Here is a 19,496-nt window from a genome sequence, read left to right on the forward strand (position 1 = left end):
CCTTGGCTTCCAACTCCACGTTAAATTCATTAGCAATGGATCATTGCCATTTTCTTATAAAATAAACTCCTTTGTAATATTATTTATTCTATTATTAAAACATGGATATTATGTCAGTAGCCATCTCTGAGGATATTATTAATTTCTAAAGTTCCAATTGGATGAATATGGTTCTTTTCTTATAGAATCAGCACAATTTTTCTTTAACTGGAAATATTATGTTATTTTCATCTTCATATATATGAAGCAAAAATGACTATAGAATAAGAGTCATCTTCTGTGTATAAAATATTATCTTTATAATACAAGATAAATATTTTTATTCTGAAAATTTCCTTAAAAATGTGTACATTGCTTTTTAAATAAACTGAATTATTTGAGTATATGAAGATATATTTAAATTAATGGACAGAAAAATATGTATATTCCTGTGACAGGATGCCATAGGTTGTAACATTTGGAAGGATAGACCAACAGGATTTCTGAGCACAAGCTGGCCAGGCCAATGTACAGAATCTATAATCTAATTAAACTGAGTAAATTCCTCCTTTTTAGACTATGGATTTTTCCATGTCAGTTAATAATAATGATAGCTTTCATTGACCACATAATTCTGAAATTACTAAATATAATCATACTACTAAGTTACTTCTCCCCTTTTCAAACTTACATTTGCTCAGAAGCAGTAGAATAGAAAAATATAGACTTCTATTTCTCTTCTTTTTATACTGTTCATGGGGTTCTCAAGATAAAAATATGGAAGTGGTTTGCCATTCCCTTCTCCAATGGACCACGTTTTGTCAGAACTCTCCACCATTTCTCATTTTGCCTGAGTTTCTTCATAGGGAACCTAAATTTATTTGTGATGTTCCTTTGATTCCAGTAAGTTATAGAAACACAACAAGTTCTTTCTTATTATAAGATACCACTGGGAATTATATAAATTTTTACATAATATTTTTAAATGTAATGCTCATTTTATCAATACTGTAGGTTAGTATCAGCCCAATGGGATATATTCTCAGAATTGACTCTATGTTCTGCCATAACATCTGTAGCAATGATATCATAATGGTGAGTGAAAGGGAGAAAGCATAAAGAAAGTAGACTTGTGAATGTCATAAAACTAAGGAAGTATATAATTAGGGAAAATATAGTGATTGAGAATTTTAATGACAGAAATGGAAATTAAAGTTAAGAGTTGATTTATTAACCAGATTTATCTTGCTACCTTATAAAACAGCTGACCTGAATGGAAAGACAATTTTAATTCATCAGCTATTTTCATTTATACCTTAAATAATACTTTGCAAATTTTAGCAGACTATAACTTTAAATTCATTGGAAAGGATATGGCCCACTGAACTTGTTTTAGATTATGGTAATTCCATTTTACTATTTTTTCTGAAGTGAGTTTTAGAAATAACGTTATATTCATTAAACTGTAAGCTGATGAATACAATCTCTCACTATATTGTAAAACTCAGAGTAAGTGAAGATAGAAATGTACATCCTGTGTCTTCTACCTTAATCTTATATAAAACAAGGCAAATTAATTAAGAAATTATAAGCACTATAGTATACTAGAGAATATTTAAAGACATAGTAGGTAAGAAGATAGGCCAAAAAGAACAGGTTTCAAAGTAAAATAATATTCTATAACAATATACTTAATATATATATGCATATATATGTATATGTACATTTTGAGGAAGCTCCAAATAAGACCTACTTTCTCATAGTACTTGATCTCGTAGTCCAGTATGGCTCCATTGGAAAAAGCAGGTGCTTGCCATGATAGGGCAATGCTATTTTGGGATGCCCAGTCCTTTCTTACCATACCTATCAGGGAAGGTGCTGAAAAGAAAGAAAATAACTAAGAATTAATTGGCAGGAATCATTCTCCACAATGCTTTCTTTAACATTTTGTCTCCCAAGGAAAACACAATTCTTGTTGAAGTGGACACCAATTACTGATGTCAGATTAATATGATAATCAGGATCTACTTTATTCAATCCAAATAAAATATTAAAATTTATTTAGACACTGATGGCTCAGTGGCAAAGAATTTTGCCTGCAGTACAGGAGCTGCAGGAGATGCAGGTTCAATCCCTGGGTTGGAAAGACCCCCTTTTGATCCCTGGGTTGGAAAGATCCCCTGGAGAACGGCATGGCAACTCACTCCAGCATTCTTGCCTAGAGAATCCTATGGACAGAGCAGCCTTGTGGGCTACAGTCCAGAGGGTCACAAAGAGTCATATATAACTGAAGCAACTTAGCTCACACGCATGCAGAAACAAATTAGGGAACAAAGGAAATACTCAGATAGTCCAAGAAGAAGGACTATAACTCATCATCTCTGATTCTGTTTGAGGACTTTTTCCTCAAACTGGCTTTGGTTTTGAGCTATAATATGAAGTATAATAGACTTGACTTCTATATTTTCTCAAAACTAAGACTACTATAGAAAATCCTCTGCAATTACATGATCATTTATAAGCTTGCTTTCTTTCAAGAGTTAGTACTTAATGAAATTTTAGTACTTTATAGAAGTTACATCGCAAACTTAACTACAGCGTATTTTGGCTTATCAAAGAGAGGATCATTTCTTTTGCAAGGTTTCTATGACTTCTGACTAAAGCTGAAATATTTAATTTATGAAGTTTATTTTGAATCATGTCTGTCTTCTTTTTCTATATAACATTATCTTAACAATCCAATCCTAACCTAAAGTAATCTTGTATACACTGTAGGTTTTTTTTATCTAACAAAATACTTCTCATCTTTAAATATTCAAATTACTTACAAAAGGAATTTTTATATAGAGAACTAAAATTCAGTCTTAAAACTACAAACTAAATATACTGAGATACCATTTCTCATTTTAAATTGGCAAAAAAATCCAAAAACTTGACACCAGGCTCTGTTGGCTAGACTGTGAGGAAAAGACTTTAATACACTGTTGGTATAAATGCAAAATGGCATAATCTTTATAAAGGGAACTTTAACAATTTAAGGCAAATTATATGTTCATTTACACTTTGGCTTTAGGAATCTATTGAAAGATACACTGCACAAATATGAAGTGACATATTTACAAGACTACTCATTGAAATTTATTTGTAAAGCCTGGAAACAATTTAAATGCCCATCAATAAGGGACTGGTTTAAAAAAGTATGCTACATTCACCAGAGAATTATGAAACTGTAAAAAAGGAATTGTGACCATCTATAAATACTAGAATGAATTTACTTCAGGATTTACTTTTAAATGAAAAAAGTGAGGTGGAGAAAAATGTATGAAAAAAATGTCTAAGGATAAATTTAAGAATAAAAACTAGTAACAATGGTTACTCTTAGAGGATGGGAGGCTAAGATGGTCACTACAGGGTTAGAAGAAAATCATCTCTGAATATAAATAATAACAGACAAATGAACACTGAAAGAGCAATCTCAAAAGATTAAAAGAAAGAAATCTGTGTATTGAGTTGAAAGCATAGCTTCTGAGAGGAACTACTTAAAATGACATTAAATGACAGTTACTTAACCTACATCTCAATGGGACATATTCTAAGTATCAAAAACAATACTGCAAAAATTATTGAACTGTTTTTAGTAATGATATTACAAGTGGTATTACTGGTATTGTAATGCTGAATGTGTGTGTGTGTGTGTGTGCGCATGCGTGCGCATGCACGTGTGTGTGTGTTTGTGTGTATTAAGAGACAAATCAAATGAATAATTACATTGGTGTTATTAAGAACTAGGATTTTTTTTTCCTATGGGAAAATAGAGATACAGATGTCAGACCAATGAAGGTAAGTAAAAACCCTATCCTAGTAAACCTGAATTAGAAGTATGATTATGAACTCATGTATCTTTCCAGTTCATTTTCAGAAATTTCCAGACCAATGAAGGTAAGTAAAAACCCTATACTAGTAAACTTGAATTAGTATGATTATGAACTCAAGTATCTTTCCAGTTCATTTTCAGAAATTTCCAGACTGATGAAGGTAAGTAAAAACTCTATACTAGTAAAATTGAATTAGTATGATTATGAACTCATGTATCTTTCCAGTTCATTTTCAAAAATCCATTCACATGTACTAAATGCAGTTGAAAATAGGATTTGAAGAAACTGATTCTCTATGATCAAGATGAAATGTTTCTTTAGTTTCTAAGAGAGACTCAAGTATTAAATGTGGTAATTTACTTTCCAAAGTTGTTTTCGTATCTTAAGGATAAACTACTTTCTTATATTTGTGAGAATGACAAAGTCGGTTCTCATAAGAAATTAAGTACTTTAGAAACTATATTTGAAACTCATTCCAGCTGCTTAATGACAGTATTATTGCTGTACTAAGATATTTTCTTAAAATGAGTGATAATTATAGAAATTGCTGAGAAATAGAAGAGTTTGTGCCATAAGCTAAAATAGAAATATATAAAATGGTAAATAAGAAAATGTTCTGACAATTCACTATGTATATTGAGTCATATTCACTACTAATAAACTACCATTAGTCAATTAATGGTATTAATTCCTGCTGAAAAAAGCATTAATGTTCTTGGAATTATAGTATAATAATGAATTAAATAGTGCTTTATGGAAAAAATAAAACTTTAATGTGAATAATACAAATTAGAAGTTGACTAAAGTACATAAAAGTATATCAATTCATTACTAATTTTGAAAATGTCCTTTTCATGTATACAAATGTTGTGGTTAATTTTCAGTTTAATGTACAATATCACAAAGCAGTATTACCAGTGTATTATATTTTGTCTCATAATTACTTAGCACTCAAGTTCAAATGATACAAAACTTATAAGAAATTCAATTATGCCAACAGCATTTTAGAATGACTATTGGTTAAAATATAGGTACTATCTTTCCTATTTCCAGCTCTTCAATGGTTATTTAATTGTACAGACACATCATCTAAATTATATGAATCCTCTTCTATAAAATAGAAAATTTTTTTTTTTTTTTAAATAGAAAATTAAGAGAATCTATTCTCTAACTGGAGAAGGCGATGGCTCCCCACTCCAGTACTCTTGCCTGGAAAATCCCATGGATGGAGGAGCCTGGTAGGCTGTAGTCCATGGGGTCGCTAGGAGTCGGACACGACTGAGCGACTTCCCTTTCACTTTTCACTTTTCACTTTCATGCATTGGAGAAGGAAATGGCAACTCACTCCAGTGTTCTTGCCTGGAGAATCCCAGGGATGGGGGAGCCTGGTGGGCTTCCGTCTATGGGGTCACACAGAGTCGGACACGACTGAAGCGACTTAGCAGTATTCTTTTAACTACATAGATCCTTCATTTATAAACAGACTTCAAGGTAATATCTATATAAAATCTAAAATCTCTTCACTTTTGCACATTCCTTTCATATGTAAACATCTATGTTTTAAACAGTTGCTAAATATACATAATTCTAGATAATTCTATTTTAAACCAATATTCTAAATCCTACTCTATATTTTAAAGAGTTTCCATAATTTTTACTTTAGTGGCTAATATTCAATTGTGTTGCTATTTTATCAGGTCATTACTCTAATGTTGGATTTTGAGGTTTAAAATATTGTTTTCTCCGAATTCTGACATTTTATGTACAAACATTTTATGCATAAATTTTGATTTTGTTAAAATTATTTTAGAGAGAAAATTGCTCTATATAATTTGGATTTTGTGTCATACTATTATTACCATAGTGCTTTTGAAAAAGCTGTCACTGGCGACCCACTCCGGTACTCTTGTCTGGAAAATCCCATGGACGGAGGAGCCTGGTGGGCTGCAATCCATGGGGTTGCTAGACTTCACTTTGACTTTTCACTTTCATGCATTGGAGAAGGAAATGGCAACCCACTCCAGTGTTCTTGCCTGGAGAATCCCAGGGACAGGGGAGCCTGGTGAGCTGCTGTCTATGGGGTCGCACAGAGTCGGACACGACTGAAGCCACTTAGCATATTACTATTACTAATCACACATTTTAAACACTTAATGAGTTGACAGCAGAGGATGTAGAAAACAATTTACAGGTCAATACATCTCAAACACTGCATTTTATGTTTTCAGAGAAGAACATTACACAGAATTTCATTTTAAAATAAGGTTTCAATACATGAAACCTAAAGCTTTTGCTTTGAATATATCTAATGAATTTGTCTTAATAATTCAAGCTTACATAGTATCTGAATTGGCATATTGTGAAAACTCTGCAGTACCAACTAATACAAAGCAGAAAATACATTTATTCCTCCACATGAGAAAAACTGATTTTAGGACACAAAAGGACAACTATTGATCTTTACTTCTGATTCTAAAAAGTTAGAGAAGGAAAGAAATAGTCAAGGAAATAATATCTTCTGGAGTCTGTCAGATCAGATGCTAACCAATGTTTCCTGAGTGACAATTACCTATTCAGTATAGCCTTCAGCAGAATCATGTTTTTGATATACATCCTTTCTTAAGTCTTCAAAAATCTTAGCTTTGACCTTCAACATAAATGACTGGTGAATAGATTACCACATTCTTGAAAATGTTTTTCATACAAACCCTTTTGATTACTACATTTTTTGAATCTCAAGTAGTTTACCAAAAACTATGTAACAAAGAATGAAAATAAAAGTATGAAGGGAGTTAGTTCTAACAAAAGAGATCTTACTCACACTTAGAAAAGTTTTGCTTTCTTATGCTTATATGGAGATACCTAAAGAAACAGTGAATTATTCTAGTTAAGTATTTTGCTCTTAATTGAGCTAATCAATTTTTATTAAATGTTTATATTATGCATGTTATCTTATTATATTGTCATAAATCTATGGGGAAGACATTGCCTCCATAAGATGATGACATTGAGGCTCAGAGAAGTGAGCAATTGATATAATTGCATTAATGATATAATGAGAAGGCCAATTTTGGTATTAATGCAGAATGTCAAAAAAGAAGTGGAAAATTTAACATTTTTGCTATACTTTCTCTTAAAATTAATTCTATTCGGTATTGTAAATACCTGTTCAAAAGTGGTAGAAATGAGGCAATGTTACAAATATCCTTGTTGTCTTCGAGTTGATTATTTCTTTAAATTTTAAAATATCAAACACTACTGTTCAATTTTACTGTTCAAATTTACTACTGTTCAATTTTACACTGTAGTTCAGTCACTCAGTCATGTCCAACTCTTTGTGACCCCATGGATTGCAGCACATCAGGCTTCCACATCCTTATTTATCTCCCTGAGTTTTCACAAACTCATGTTTGTTAAGTCTGTGATGCCATCCAACCACCTCATCCTCTTTTACTCCCTTCTCCTCCTGCCCTCAATCAAATTATATTGTGAATTATCACAAATATGTCTTATTTTTAGCATGTAATCAAGATTTACACCATGGGTCATGAGGTGTTTTCCTAAAGATCAAACAAATGTTGCTAATTCTAAGTCATCTATTGAGCATACTGGGTAAATGAAGGTTTATTTATTGTGATATGCTTACCGGCATGAGTGTGTGTGCGTGTTTAGATGAAAAAGACAGAGTGGAGCAGGGAACACTCCTATGCACATGTGTTTGTGACAGTGAAAATCTTAATAGTGAATGTTATATAATGTAATCCCAATATACAAACAGATCTTATAAGCAGTTTAATACCTTTTATCACCAATGCAGAAAATACTTCAATGTATTTCTGATAGCTGAGTAACCACTTCTTACTTTAGCAGTGTAGTATTTCACAGAGTATATAAAGAGCATAGTACTTCAAAAAGTACTATATAAAGAGTGCAGTGCCTCACAAAGTACTATATAAAGAGTACAGTACTTCACAAAGCTATCCATTGTCTTTTAAAAATCTTTAATTGATAAAACATCTGGAGTCATTGTTTGCTTCCTATAACTTCAACCTTAGTCCTAACGCTAGTGCTGACTTTTACTACGCATAGAACTCTTTCCCTTTGCTTATCTATCAACCTCTTTCTTTTTTTATTCCTTCTTTCTCTACTTTCCATTTTTCTTTACTTTCTTAATTTCCTTTTTTAGTGCTTTTCATTTTGTCTTTGCTTTATGCCCTCCTTTCTGTGCTTCCCTGTGCCTCTTTCTAGGCACATCTATCAACAACAGGATGAAATGTGAATTCAGAACAATATAATAAATAATATAGATTAGAAAGTAGAACTCAGAACAGACTTTTAAGACTATATGATTTTCCTCTCTTCTTTGCTAATGAGCCAGTGGGTAGAACTGCAGAGCACAAGTATGTAATAGTGTTTCTTTTGTGTATGTAGAGAAGAAGAACACACCCAATACACTATTCTTACTTGTGAAATTTTGTAAGTGTGATATTTAGCATGTGAATTGACATTTTTGAAACCTGATAACATGCTTCAAAATATTTCTGATCTTTATCTTGTTTTGAAAATGTCAGATAGCATAATCTATCTAATGATATCTGTTACATGTGCTTTTCTTTTCATGTGATTTTTCCTGTAATCAGTGGTAATATATATTTTTATCTACTTCCCTGTGTAGTCAAAACCTGATTATGAGCTTGAAATATACAGATTATGCTTACATACAGCAGAACTGGTGCTTTATTTTCTTTATAGCCTCTGTCTCTTTTCTACACCTGAGAATAAAACTGTGGTATGTTCAACCATATGACCTGTGATGTGCTAAATTATGGCATCCAAATATTTCTACATTGTAATCCCCAGAACCTGCGAATGTTCATATCTGGTAAAGAGACTTTGCAGTTTTTGATAATTAAGGATTCTTAGATGAGATTACTCTGGATTATCCAGGTAGGCCTAATATAATCACAGGTACACTCATGAAAAAGAGATAGGAGAAGATACCTACACAAGAGAAGGCTGTGAGCCAAGGAATGCAGAAGTTGGAAAAAGGAAGGAGTGCATCCTTCTTGGAGCCTACAGAAAGAACAAGTTCTCCTGAAACCTTCACTACAGCCGTATAAGACTTATGTTGGATTTCTGACATATAGAACTGTATTATGATAAATACAGGTTGTTTTTGAGACAATAAGTTTGTGATGATTTGTTGCAGTGCAACAATAGGAAACAAACAGTTCAACTGATTAATCTGTGCAGACCTTAATACATTTGAGTCAGTAGAGAAAGTAGGTAAGTTTTTTAAAAGTATGTTTCTAAAACAGTGATTAAAAAGTCATCTATTTATATTTTGAAAATTAATCCTTTGTCAGTTGTTTCATTTGCAACTATTTTCTCCCATTCTGAGGGTTGTCTTTTCACTTAGCTTACAGTTTCTTTTGCTGTGAAAAGCTTTTAAGCTTAATAAGGTTCCACTTGTTTACTTTTGTTTTTATTTCTATTACTCTAGGAGGTGGGTCATAGAGGATCTTGCTTTGATTTATGTCATCAAGTGTTCTGCCTATGTTTTTGTCTAAGAGTTTTATAGTTTCTGGTCTTACATTTAGGTCTTTAATCCATTTTGAGTTTGTCTTTGTGTATGGTGTTAGGAAGTGTTCTAATTCTATTCTTTTACATGTAGCTGTCCAGTTTTCCCAGCACCATTTATTGAAGAGGCTGTCTTTGCCCCATTGTATATTCTTGCCTCCTTTGTCAAAAATAAGGTACCCAGAGGTGCATGGGTTTATTTCTGGACTTTATTTCTTGTTCCATTGGTCTATATTTATGTTTTTGTGCAAGTACCATACGCACTATTTACAGTAACTAGAACACGGAAGCAATCCAGATGTCTATCGATAAATGGATACAGATAAATGGATAAAGAAGTTGTGGTACATGTACATAATGGAATATTACTCAGCCATAAAAAGGAACACCTTTTTATGTGTTCTAATGAGGTAGATGAACCTAGAACTTATTATACAGAGTGAAGTAAGTCAGAAAGAGAAAGGTAAATATTGTATTCTAACGCATATATACAGAATCTAGAAAAATGTTACCAAAGAATTTATTCACAGGGCAGCAATGGAGAAACAGACATAGAGAATAGACTTATGGACATGGGGAGGGGGGAGGAGAGGGTGAGACACATGGAAAGACTAACATGGAAACTTACATTACTGTATGTAAAATAGATAGTCAATGGGAATTTGCTGTATGCCTCAGGAAACTCAAACAGGGCCTCTGGATCAATCTAGAGGGGTGGGATGGGGCGGGAGATGGGAGAGACTTTCAGAAGGGAGGGTTTATATGTGTACCTATGGCTGATTCATGTTGAGGTTTGACAGAAAATAAGAAAATTCTGTAAAGCAATTGTCTTTCAATAAAAAATAGATTAATAAAAAAGTCATCTATTTAATACCTAACTCATCTACTATATTACTTTCAAAAACTATTTGATCTGATCCTTTGAAAAATATTTTGGATACTCTGATCCTATAGATTTTCCTTATTTAATATACAATGTCAGGGTTCTCTTTTTCTATGTTACTTACTAGAAAAGGCTGGGATCTTCCTCTTTCTGATTGTTACCATCTTAAGTTACAGGTGATATAGGACAAATTTTTTTTTCTAGTTTTTCCTCAGAATTTATTTGTCTATTTTAAAAAAAGTATATAGCCTTGAATTTCAAGAGTTTTTCCCAAGGGAAAAATTAACATCGTTCAACACAAAGCTTGCACAGTCTTTCAAATTCTTCCTGCCATGCAAATATGAAGCTGGTAGGTGGCTTAAAAATATGTTAGTGAAAAATATGTGGATATATTGGCCCAAAAAACTCGCACTACCTGCGGAGCACACAATGAAACATCACTATTAATGATGGGTCAAAATGACACGGCACTATCAGCTCTTAAATATACAGAATAAAATCAGAAGCATCATCTTTAAATTTATTTTCAGCATAACCTGGCCTTTTTAATTTCTATTTTATTAGCTTTATGACTGGCTAATTTACTCTGCTCACTGTTCAGTATATTGTGAGGCTGCTGTTTTCAGTAATTAACACCATATACCTCTACTAACTACTATATCATTTCAGAAGCATGTGGGAAACTGTTTTAACAGATGCTCTATAATGCAGTTTCTTTGAAATATAAAGGTAAAAAATATCCTCAAATTAGACCAGTCTGATATTCTGTTGACCTTATCATTACTTGTCAACTATCAGTAAAAATATGTGTTGTACCATTATTTTTTAGGAAGTTAACATATAGTATCCACCCAAATCTCAGAAAGTTCACCTGGCCCTAAAGAAAAATCAATAATTTGTCACATCTCATCTTGGTGGTTTGGTTGCTAAGAAGTGTCTGACTTTTGTGAACCCATGGACTGTATCCCTCCAGGAAACTCTGTCCATGGGATTCTCTAGGAAAGAATACTGGAGTGGCTTGCATTTCCTTCTCCAGAGGATCTTCCCAACCCAGGGGTCAAACTTGGGTCCCCTGCATTGCAGGTAGATTCTTTACTGACTTAGCTATAAGGGAAGCCCTTTTCATCTTAACTCCACATATTTTCCCAATTCATAATATTTCACTATATTAAAATTAAGAATTGGTTTTCAGTAATGTTTCTAGGCAAAAGTAGTTATCATTTAAACTGTAAAGAATTAAACTGTAAAATAAATAGATTTAAAATATAATATCCTAGTTATATTTGAATATGATTGGTAACTTCTGGGCCTCAGTCAATACATCAAAAATTCTGCATCATGTTCCAGGATAGGAAAAAGTCAGCCAACTTAAATATTATCATAAACAAGAAAAATTCTATTAAAATGACCAGGAAAGTCATCTATAGTAAATGACTAAAATCATTTTAACATATATTGTGGAAAGCAGCTAAGTGAAAAAGCTTGCAAAAATATAATTTTAAAATAATATGATGAATAAAGTTTTACTTTCACATTCTATTACTACAATGCCTGTATGAGAAGGCCTTACAAATAGCTGTGAAAAGAAGGGAAGCAGAAAGCAAAGAAGAAAAGGAAAGATATATGCATTTGAATGCAGAGTTTCAAAGAATAGCAAGGAGAGATAAGAACGCCTTCTTCAGTGATCAATGCAAAGAAATAGAGGAAAACAATAGAATGAGAAAGACTAGAGATCTCTTCAAGAAAATTAGAGATACCAAGGGAACGTTTCATGCAAAGATGGGCTCAGTAAAGGACAGAAATGGTAGGGACCTACAGAAGCAGAAGATATTAAGAAGTGGCAAGACTACATAGAAGAACTGTACAAAAAAGATCTTCATGACCAAGATAATCATGATGGTGTGATCACTCACCTAGAGCCAGACATCCTGGAATGTAAAGTCAAGTGGGCCTTAGAAAGCATCATTTTGAACAAAGCTAGTGGAGGTGATGAAATTCCAGTGGAGCTATTTCAAATCCTGGAAGATGATGCTGTGAAAGTGCTGCACTCAATATGCCAGCACATTTGGAAAACTCAGCAGTGGCCATAGGACTGGAAAAGGTCAGTTTTCATTCCAAACCCAAAGAAAGGCAATGCCAAAGAAAGCTCAACCTACTGCACAATTGCACTCATCTCACATGCTAGTAAAGTAATGCTCAAAATTTTCCAAGCTAGGCTTCAACATTATATGAACCGTGAACTTCCAGATGTTCAAGCTGGTTTTAGAAAAGGCAGAGGAACCAGAGATCAAATTGCCAGCATCCGCTGGATCATGGAAAAAGCAAGAGAATTCCAGGAAAACATCTATGTCTGGTTTACTGACTATGCCAAAGCCTTTGACTGTGTGGACCACAATAAACTGTGAGAAATTCTGAAAGAGATGGGTATACCAGACCACCTGACCTGCCTCTTGAGAAACCTGTATACAGGTCAGGAAGCAACAGTTAGAACTGGACATGGAACAACAGACTGGTTCCAAATAGGAAAAGGAGAATGTCAAGGCCATATATTGTCACCCTGCTTATTCAACTTATATGCAGAGTACATCATGAAAAATGCTGGGCTGGAGGAAACACAAGCTGGAATCAAGATTGCCAGGAGAAATATCAATAACCTCAGATATGCAGATGACACCACCCTTATGCCAGAAAGTGAAGAAGAACTAAAGACCCTCTTGATGAAAGTGAAAGATAAAAGTGAAAATGTTGGCTTAAAGCTCAATATTCAGAAAACTAAGATCATGGCATCCAGTCCCATCACTTCATGGGAAATAGATGGGGAAACAGTGGAAACAGTGGCTGACTTTTTATTTTTCTGGACTCCAAAATCACTGAAGATGGTGACTGCAGCCAAGGAATTAAAAGGCGCTTACTCCTTGTAAGGAAAGTTATGACCAACCTAGACAGTATATTAAAAAGCAGAGACATTACTTTGCCGACAAAGGTCTGTCTAGTCAAGGCTATGGTTTTTCCAGTGATCATGTATGGATGTGAGAAATGGACTGTAAAGAGGGCTGAGTGCAGAAGAATTGATGCTTTTGAAGTGTGGTGTTGGAGAAGACTCTTGAGAGTCCCTTGGACTGCAAGGAGATCCAACCAGTCCATCCTAAAGGAGATCAGTCCTGAGTATTCATTTGAAGGACTGATATGGAAGCTGAAACTCCAATACTTTGGCCCCCTGATGCAAAGAGCTTACTCATTGGATAAGACCTTGATTCTGGGAAAGATTGAGGGCAGGAGGAGAAGGGGATGACAGAGGATGAGATGGTTGGATGGCATCACAGACTCAATGGACATGGGTTTGGGTGGACTCTGGGAGTTGGTGATGGACGGGACGCCTGGCGTGTTGTGGTTCATTGGGTCGCAAAGAAGCAGACACAACTGAGAGACTGAACTGAACTGAACTGAAAAAAGGTTCAGAGTCTTAAAAGAAATCCATACAATAGATTTCAATCAAGCTGTTTAAAAATGATCTAGATATACAGGCATCTGGGAATAAGCATAATATTTAAAGTCACAAAAGTGAAAAGTGAAAGTGAAGTTGCTCAGTCGTGTCCAACTCTTTGCGACTCCATGGATTGTAGCCTACCAGATTCTATCATCCATGAGATTTTTCCAGGGAAGGATACTGGAGTGGGTTGCCATTTCCTTCTCCAGGAGATCTTCCCAACCCAGGAATTGAACCTGGGTCTCCCGCATTGTAGGCAGACGCTTTACCATCTGAGCCACCAGGGAAGTCAAAAAGTCACAAAAGCACTATGCAAAACAATATACATGGTGTGATTCAAAATATTTCTAAAATAGTAAATGCCCACAAACTATGTAACTAAACTATATAACTATTGTATGTTGCTGTTGCTGTTTAGTCGCTAAGTCATGTCTGACTCTTCATGACCCCATGGACTGTCATCTACCAGGCTCCTCTTTCCATAGGATTTCCCAGACAAGAATACTGGAGTGGATTACCATTTCCTCCTCCAGGGGATCTCTACAACCCAGGAAACTATTGTGTAACCATTGATAAGTCATGTAGCTGTCAAGACTATTTTGGAAGATTTGGAATTGATCATGAATTAGATGACGGCCAGTTCCTCTCAAAATCATAATTCAGCAATATTCTTTTAAAAAATTTAAAAATGTTATTCAGTGGTATAAACACCCACAGGGATGACCCTCCTCCTGAGGATGATGAGAACAAAGAAAATCAAAGGGATGTTATCCCTGTCTGGGACACATAATACCTGAAAGTTTCCCAAGGAAAATTTTTTTAAACTTACTATGACTGTAGACTATTTAAACATCATAGATTTGCTTGATATTATACATGTAAGAGTGTGGCCAGCATAATCAAGAGGAAAACTCATGAGGAGATTCTCAAGACATTCAATAGCAAAAATGACTTTACTGAAGAAGCAGCAGCCCAGGAAGGCAAAGAGAACCAGTGGTGAGAAGACAAGTGAAATATTATGCCTGACACTGTAATACTGAAAGGGCTTTTCCAAATACTACTTGTGCTACTCTGTTTATAATTGTTACTATTAGACAAATAGACAAATGTAGCAGTGAATCAACTGTACTTGGAGGATACTGTCCTCATTGCACCTGTTGTTTTAGTACTGATTCCAAACCTCTAGTTGAGTTTCTTCCAGTGTGATCAAAACTTTCTCTTTTCTTTGACCTGGATAAAACTGAACTGTGGGTTCTCTAAAAACACATACATACCCACTGCTGCTGCTGCTAAGTTGCTTCAGTCGTGTCCGACTCTGCACGACCCCATAGACGGCAGCCCACCAGGCTCCCCCGTCCCTGAGATTTTCCAGGCAAGAACACTGGAGTGGGTTGCCATTTCCTCCTCCAATGCATGAAAGTGAAAAGTCAAAGTGAAGTCGCTCAGTCGTGTCCGACTCTTAGCGACCCCATGGACTGCAGCCTACCAGGCTCCTCCGTCCATGGGATTTTCCAGGCAAGAGTACTGGAGTGGGGTGCCATTGCCTTCTCCATACATACCCACACACATACATTATATATCAACTATAACAGGGTTAAATTACTAATAGTTGTTTACCATGCTCACTTAGAAAACTAGAAGTTAACAAGAGCAAAACAGAAATAAACCTAATAATTGTCCAATAGTTTCTGATTTTGAAATTACATTGACAAATTATTATATTACCCATAATTTAAAAATCTGATTTAAAAGGAATATGATCTCAAAGAGCCTAAATAATCTCAGTCTTAGCTTATGTGATATTCTGAAGACTTTTTCAAAAATATAATTCAAAATTTTAATAAATTCAAAAGTTGAAGCTAAATATGAATATATTTATAAGGTATGACTATGAAGTAACACATGTAGCTTATGGAAGAGTTACTAAATTTTAGTCTTGCTATATATTTCTGTCATCCTTGAGTTTATGTGATTATACAAAATTGCAGACAAAGCTAGCTAAAAGCCACTGGCTTCAAAAGTATTTCAAATGAAGAAGTTTTGTGAAAATTAGTCTCAAAAGTATTATGGATTTGCTTATTAGATGTTTCAAGAAGGAAAAAGAGAAGATCCTTTTCTATGCTGTTGGACCCCTAAAGTGCATAAACAAACCAGAAAATTTCAGTCACATTTTGACTGTGAAACAACCCATGGATAAACTTGGGAATTTTAGAAGAGAGATTCACATATACGGACTTCTATTCATAAGATAAAATAGCAACGATTTCCATTTTTTCCCTTAAGACAGAACCCAGACTTGTTTAAGACTTCTTTGATCACTGCAAATGAAATTGATTTTGATGTCTGAATTCCTAAAACATTTATTGTCTATTCCACATGATACTAGCAATTGTCTGCCTCTATCGTAAGCTCTTGCAAGCCCTTTTATAGAATAAATAATAATATATTGTAGTTCACTTTTCAACTTCCCATGCTTTTCACATACATTAAATCACCTTTAAAATATACTGAAACTTTGTAAGTACAACTATTTTCATTTTCAAGTTGAGAAATGTGGATCAGACTGGAAACAGCAGGTACATAAGAGATAAGAAGTAGACTCCAGACTAAGACTGTTCCTTAGGGACCATGTCACTGTGCCACATTTCAAGATCTAAAGCTCCCACAGGACCTGGTACAGTGACACACAAAGACATTAGAAACTTTGCATGTAAATATGTCCTTTATTCAGAACTTGTTTAAATCTCATTTCAAGGCTTATTCGACAATTGCCCTGGCCTCTGAGGTTTTGTTTTATATATCCATTATGGTACCATGCAAACACTAATTAATTTACATACACCATGTATATAACCATCATTCTATAAGAGTAGAATTAATGTAAGAAAATAATAATAACATATAAGAATACTAATGTGCTCAGTCATTCAGTCATTTCCAACTCCTTGCAACCCCATGGACTAGAGCCTGCCAGTCTCCTCTGATCATGGGATTCTCTAGACAAGAATACTGGAGTGGGTTGCCATTTCCTCTAGGCTGCCATGCCATCTCCAGGGAATCTTCCCAACTCAGGGATCAAATCCATGTCTTCTGTGTCTCCTGCATTTCAGGTGGATTCTTTACATTAAACCACCTGGGAAGCCCATTATTTCACGATCTCAACTGAAAAATGTATATGGACTGAGGAATAAAACAAAGGCCCAAATATTCTGAGTTATTTGACTACTGATTTTGAGTACTCGCAGTATCAATTGCCTTTTCACTAATTCTAACCCCATTTTCATCATTCCAATACCTGTTCTAACTTCTGAACTGAGCTCTCAATTTTCCTCACCACAGTTTAACATCTTTTGGTCAGTAAAAGTCTGCTGGATCCCATAGATTTTTATAGGTTGTAATGTTAAGTTCTATAAGTCTATATAATCTAGCTGTGCAATGTTAAAAAAGCTGTTTTTGATTTTTTATTCTCTATTATTTTTGGGGAGTGAAAGTTATATTCATAATTTTGTATAAGCATATATTTGCTGTACAGAAGCAAAATTTGCAAACCTAAATGTATTTCTTTGTCTTAAGAATTAATTTAGGTTGGTTATTAATTTTTTAATAGAAGTATAGTTGATTTAAAACTAAGCAACCTGATTAAAGAATGGGCAGAAGACCTAAAAAGACTAATATATTAGTTTCAATATTTTTATAGATTGTACTTCATTTAATGTTATTATGAAATAATCGCTATATTTTCCTCCACTATACAATATACCCTTGCTGCCTATTGTATACATGGTAGTTTTAATCTCTTAATCCCATATGCTTATGTTGTCCTTCATCCCACTTCCCTCTCCCCACTGGTAACCACTAGTTTGTTCTCTGTATCTGTGAGTCAGTTTCTGGTTTTTTTTATCATGGCTAAAATGTTGTCTGCCATATCAGTAAACAAAGGATGCTGCAGCCATCAAGTCATTACATTAAAGCTGCCCAGAAGGTGAGCCCTGAGCCCTGAGGGAACTCAGGATGGAGACAAATGGGCTGCGGGCTGCCCACTGCCAAGCCCATCTAGCAGTCAGCTGCTGCAGCCATCCCAACTGTGCACCTGAGAAAACTCAGGATACTGGCCCCAGAGAGCTGAGGGCATATCAAAGGAATGGTTTCAGTGAGTCCAGACTCTTGCATCTGTCCATACACAGAAAAGTACTAAATTCCTTTAGAAACCTGGTTTTCTTTCATTAACAGTAGTCTTTTAATGGTCTGACTACCTGATTTAGTTGCAAAAACTCCCATATATCCCGGCTTTCCCCAATCCTCTTCTGAGCAGTCTCAGTGTTATTTGAGATGATTTTTCCTGGGCTCAAAGTCTTAAGAGTGTCTGCCAAACAAAACATAATGCTCAGCTTTTAGGCTGTGCTTTCTTTTTTTATTTGATCTACAGTTATACACATTCATTCATTTGTATTATCTTTTTTTTTTAAGATTCCACATGTAAGTGATAACAAAGAATATTTATTTTACTCTGTCTGATTATCTCACTAGAGAGCTCAGAAATAAATCCATGTGCCTGTGGTCAATTAATCTATGACAAAGGAGGCAAGAATATACAACGAAGTAAAAAGAGTCTCTTCAGTAAGTGGTGCTGGGAAAGTTGGACAGCTACAAGTAAAGGAATGAGATTAGACTATTTCCTCACACTATATACAGAAATAAACTTATAATGGATTAAAGACCTAAATGTAAGACCTGAAACAATAACAATCCCAGAAAAGAACATAAGAAGAACACTTTTTGACATAGATTGCAGCAATACTGTTTTGATCTGTCTTCTAAGGCAAAAGAAATAAAAGGAAAAATAAACAAATGGGCTCTAATTTAACTTAACAGCTTTTATAAGCAAAGGAAATCATTGACAAAAGGAAAGACAACCCACTGAATAGGAGAAAATATTTGCAAATAATACCACTGATAAGGACTTAATATCCAAGACACATAAACAGCTCCTATATTTCAATATAAAAAAACCCAAACTATCAATTAAAGAATAGGTAGTAGACCTGAAGAGGGCTTCCCAGGTGGTGCTAGAGGCAAAGAACCCATCTGCCAAAGCAGGAGATATAAGAAATGCCATCCCTGGGTCAGGAAGATCCCTTGGATGAGGGCATGGCAACCCACTCAGTATTCTTGCCTGGAGGATCCCATGGACAGAGGAGCCTACAGTCCATACAGATGCAAAGAGTTGGACATACCTGAAGCTACTTAACACACACACATAGACCTGAATAGGTTTCTCCAATGGCTCATCATTAAAGAAGCGGCCTGCAATGCAGGAGATGCAGTTTTGATCCCTGGAGGAGGAAATGGCAACCCACTCCAGTATTTTTGCCAGGGAAAATCCCATGGAGAGAGGAGCCTGGTGGGCTGTAGTCCATGGGGTTGCAGAGTCAGACAAGACTGAATGACTGAACACAGAAAACCTGAATAGATGTTTTTCCAGAGAAGACATATCTGACTCTTTATGACCCCACAGACTATAGTCTGTCAGGCTCCTTTGTCCATAGAATTCTCCAGGCAAGAACTGGAGTGGATAGCCAGCCATTCCCTTCTCTAGAAAGAAGATGTATAGATAGGTAAAAGGCACATGAAAAGATGCTCAACATCACTAATTATTAGAGAAATGTAAATCAAAACCACAATGAGACACCAC

The 19,496-nt window shown here is 34.8% G+C and overlaps 1 protein-coding gene across 5 annotated transcripts in view; it reads right to left on the reverse strand.

Moving 5' to 3' along the window:
* Positions 1 to 19,496, reverse strand: part of EPHA6 (EPH receptor A6) — a 1,018,620-nt gene that overhangs the window by 389,029 nt on the left and 610,095 nt on the right. For all 5 annotated transcript variants that reach the window (XM_086411211.1, XM_086411193.1, XM_086411202.1 and 2 more), the window contains one exon: positions 1,733 to 1,857. In XM_086411211.1, the coding sequence (XP_086267337.1) occupies positions 1,733 to 1,857 (125 nt within the window). The remainder of the gene's footprint in view (positions 1 to 1,732; positions 1,858 to 19,496) is intronic.

This window comes from Bos grunniens, chromosome 1, assembly GCF_055505025.1.
Source record: "Bos grunniens cultivar Pamir isolate PY7600 chromosome 1, Bosgru_T2T1.0, whole genome shotgun sequence".
Taxonomy (NCBI): Eukaryota; Metazoa; Chordata; class Mammalia; order Artiodactyla; family Bovidae; genus Bos; species Bos grunniens.